Here is a 2,812-nt window from a genome sequence, read left to right on the forward strand (position 1 = left end):
ATAATTATTAAATTCCCAGTTAAGTTTACCGTTTCATTGCATTGATGTCATTTTTTTGACAATAAAGTTGATTGATAAGCTGTAAAATATCCTGCCTACATGACATATCTCAAGTCATATCTTTCTCAAGTGTTTGATATTTGAGGGATCATTGCAAAAACATTGTGTAATATAATGTGTATATTTAATATAAGAATATCGGCCGATATATCGATATCGGAATTGTTTTACTCCCCAATATCGGTATCGACATCGGCCTGAAAAATTCAGTATCGTTCGGACTCTAATACCCACACAACACTTCCATAGGATCTATAAATACAACATATGACTTTGGCAGGCGGTAACAAGTAAGGAGTAAAATATACAGTCTTTGTCCTGCCTCCACTGAAGCAACAGTCTCTTTGGGGTAGGGCAGAGCAGGAGACTAAACGGTCGACTCTTTGGGGCCTTCGCGCGCCGCGTTCTTACAGCCGTAAAGCCACTTGATGACGCGGGCGTTTCTCTCGATGATCGACACGCCGGAGGGAAGCTGCTCCTGAAGTTCCTCCTGAAACAGCCCGTCTCCCGAGCGGCGGGAGAACTCGCTGGGCTCCGAGCCCCCGCAGCCTCCGCCGACCACGCTGCGGAGCGCCAACGAGAGCGTGTCCACGGAGCTCGCCCCGGACAGGAAGTTGTCCCGACCCAGCCGCTCGATCATGTCCGTGTCCAGCCCGCAGAAGTCAAAGAAGAAACGCTCCTGTTCCGACAACGCGACGGAACAGCGCAGACGCAGGTCCGACTTGGAGCGCTGCAACCTTCTGGGTGGCGGCGGGGGCGACGCCCGCTTCCAGGGGTCGTTCTCGTCGTCTTGGTCACACGAGCAGTTGCCGTTGCTGACTCCTCCATCACTGAAGCCATTCTTAGTCCGTTCAAGTGGGCAGCTAAACCCGGGACTGGAGATAGAGCCTGGTGTGCGTTCATGGTCGGTTTTGCTGGACCTCCTGCTCCCTGGTCCACCGTCTGTGGTGTCTTTGTCATTGGTCCAAGACATACGGGAGTCTCCGTCTCGAGATGGAGAGTTCTCTTCACTGATCACCATCTTCTGTGTTCCCCCCTCACCTCCTCCGCCACTACTCTTCTCTCTCATGGAGCCCTGGAAGAGGCGCCGGACAAAGCTATAGCCCCTCACTTCCATGTTGTTGTTGTTCTCCGCTGCACCACTGGGACTCTTGCACTCCTTCTTCTGACGGTAGATGACCAGCGAGTCCGGCCGCAGCATGCGTTTGCCCGTGCTCCTCCTGAGCACGGGGGCACTGTGCGGCGCTACCAAGAGGGCGATCCCAGGGCTCCTGCGGGGGCCGGGAGGCAGGTTATTGCTCCTGTTGTTGGCCTCGACGTCCACAGAGGTCCGTCGTCGGTTCTCCTTTTTGGAGTCGTCGTTTTCATTCTCGTCTCGCGAGGTGAACGAGCCGGAGAGCGTGGAGAACGGGGTGTTGGGGGACGACCGGCGCGGGGGGAGACGAGGGGTGGTCGGCACACCGGGTATGGCGAGAGGTCGCCGGGGCTGTGGCGGTGGGGTGGCACAGCAGGGAACCAGTACAGGTTCCTGTTTGGTGTTAATGACCTGCTGGCTCTTAACATACTTGGCTTTGTCCGCCTCCAGCCTCTCCACAGCGCTGATGGAGCAGCCGTGGCCCCCGCCGTCGATCTGTCGACGCAGGTAGTCGGGCCCCTTGTTCAGGAGCCTCAGAGGGGAGGGGGATCCGATTGGCGTCAGTGGCTTCATGCTGCTTCGCCAAACTGGGAAAAGACATCAAAACTGCAGCCCCCAAATGGCTGATTTTTGAAACAACTGAAAGCGCTTAACAAAGTCTTTAGCTGTGGAAAACCGTGGCAGCTCTCATTCCTATTCTCACAGCTCTCTTGAATCTTTCTCGAAGGGTAATAGATAGGTAGCAATTCCAGAGACCACAGAAGCCAAGTTTGTTGTGAAATGTTCTATAGATAGCGTCTAGTCTCTTTGTTGGGCAGTGTTAGAGAGTCCAGACAAATTGATATCTCTATCCAGTATTTACACAGGCATTTGGATAGGCGGGCGCAGGGCACACAGGGAAATCCTTTTTCCGACGGCCAAGAGCGACTCCCAAAATGAGCCGCTCCTCTGCCCACAGCGCAGCAGAAATAGCAGAGTTCACTTTGAAAGGGTGACTTTTTCCTCCCCCACGTTTTGCTCTCTTTCTCTGTCCCCCAACAACACCCTCTTCTGTTGATCTTTGCAGCGAGGCGAATCAGATATGACGCCTCCCAAATATTTGCTTTGCGCAGGCGGACGGAGAGACGCCGGGTCAAGACTCTGATTGTTTGTCCCCACGTTGTGGTTGAGGTGACCTGAGGGTGGCCGGCACCGAGGTACTTGGCTTCGTTGATGGACAGATGGGCAGATGGGAGATCTTGTCCTTGTTCTTCTCACCTGATCTTCACTCAGGACCCTTGGGAAAGAGAGAGAGAGAGAAAGAGCGGTTTTAGTTCAGACTATCTTCACCAGGGCAAGCAGCAGAGAGAGACCAGTGGTCCCTAAAGCTAAGCTCAGATGGTGCTTATTTAAAGCTGGAGGAGTCCCATGTCTAGAGCTGGGCAGAGAGCAGTGTTCCCACGAAGCAGAGCTGACTGAGGATTTAGTAACCCCCTGCCTTGCTCATGTTAACCCATTGATAGCTGATGCAGCATTTGTGTGTGTATCCCTTTAAGACCGTGAACCGCGTTAACGCGGTTCGCGGTCTTAAAGGGATACACACACAAATGAGGGATATACACGCAAATGCTGCATCAG

At 53.3% G+C, this 2,812-nt stretch overlaps 1 protein-coding gene across 1 annotated transcript; it reads right to left on the reverse strand.

Annotated features, from left to right (window-relative positions):
* Window positions 1–289: 289 nt before the first annotated feature.
* On the reverse strand, window positions 290–1,768 carry fam110d (family with sequence similarity 110 member D; the record flags this gene model as incomplete). The annotated part of the gene is made up of 1 exon (XM_083661197.1): window positions 290–1,768. The coding sequence occupies one exon, from the start codon at window positions 1,766–1,768 to the stop codon at window positions 428–430; it is 1,341 nt and encodes a 446-aa protein (XP_083517323.1). The 3' UTR covers window positions 290–427.
* Window positions 1,769–2,812: the final 1,044 nt, after the last annotated feature.

Source organism: Poromitra crassiceps, assembly GCF_964638095.1.
Source record: "Poromitra crassiceps genome assembly, chromosome: 26".
Lineage (NCBI taxonomy): Eukaryota > Metazoa > Chordata > Actinopteri > Beryciformes > Melamphaidae > Poromitra > Poromitra crassiceps.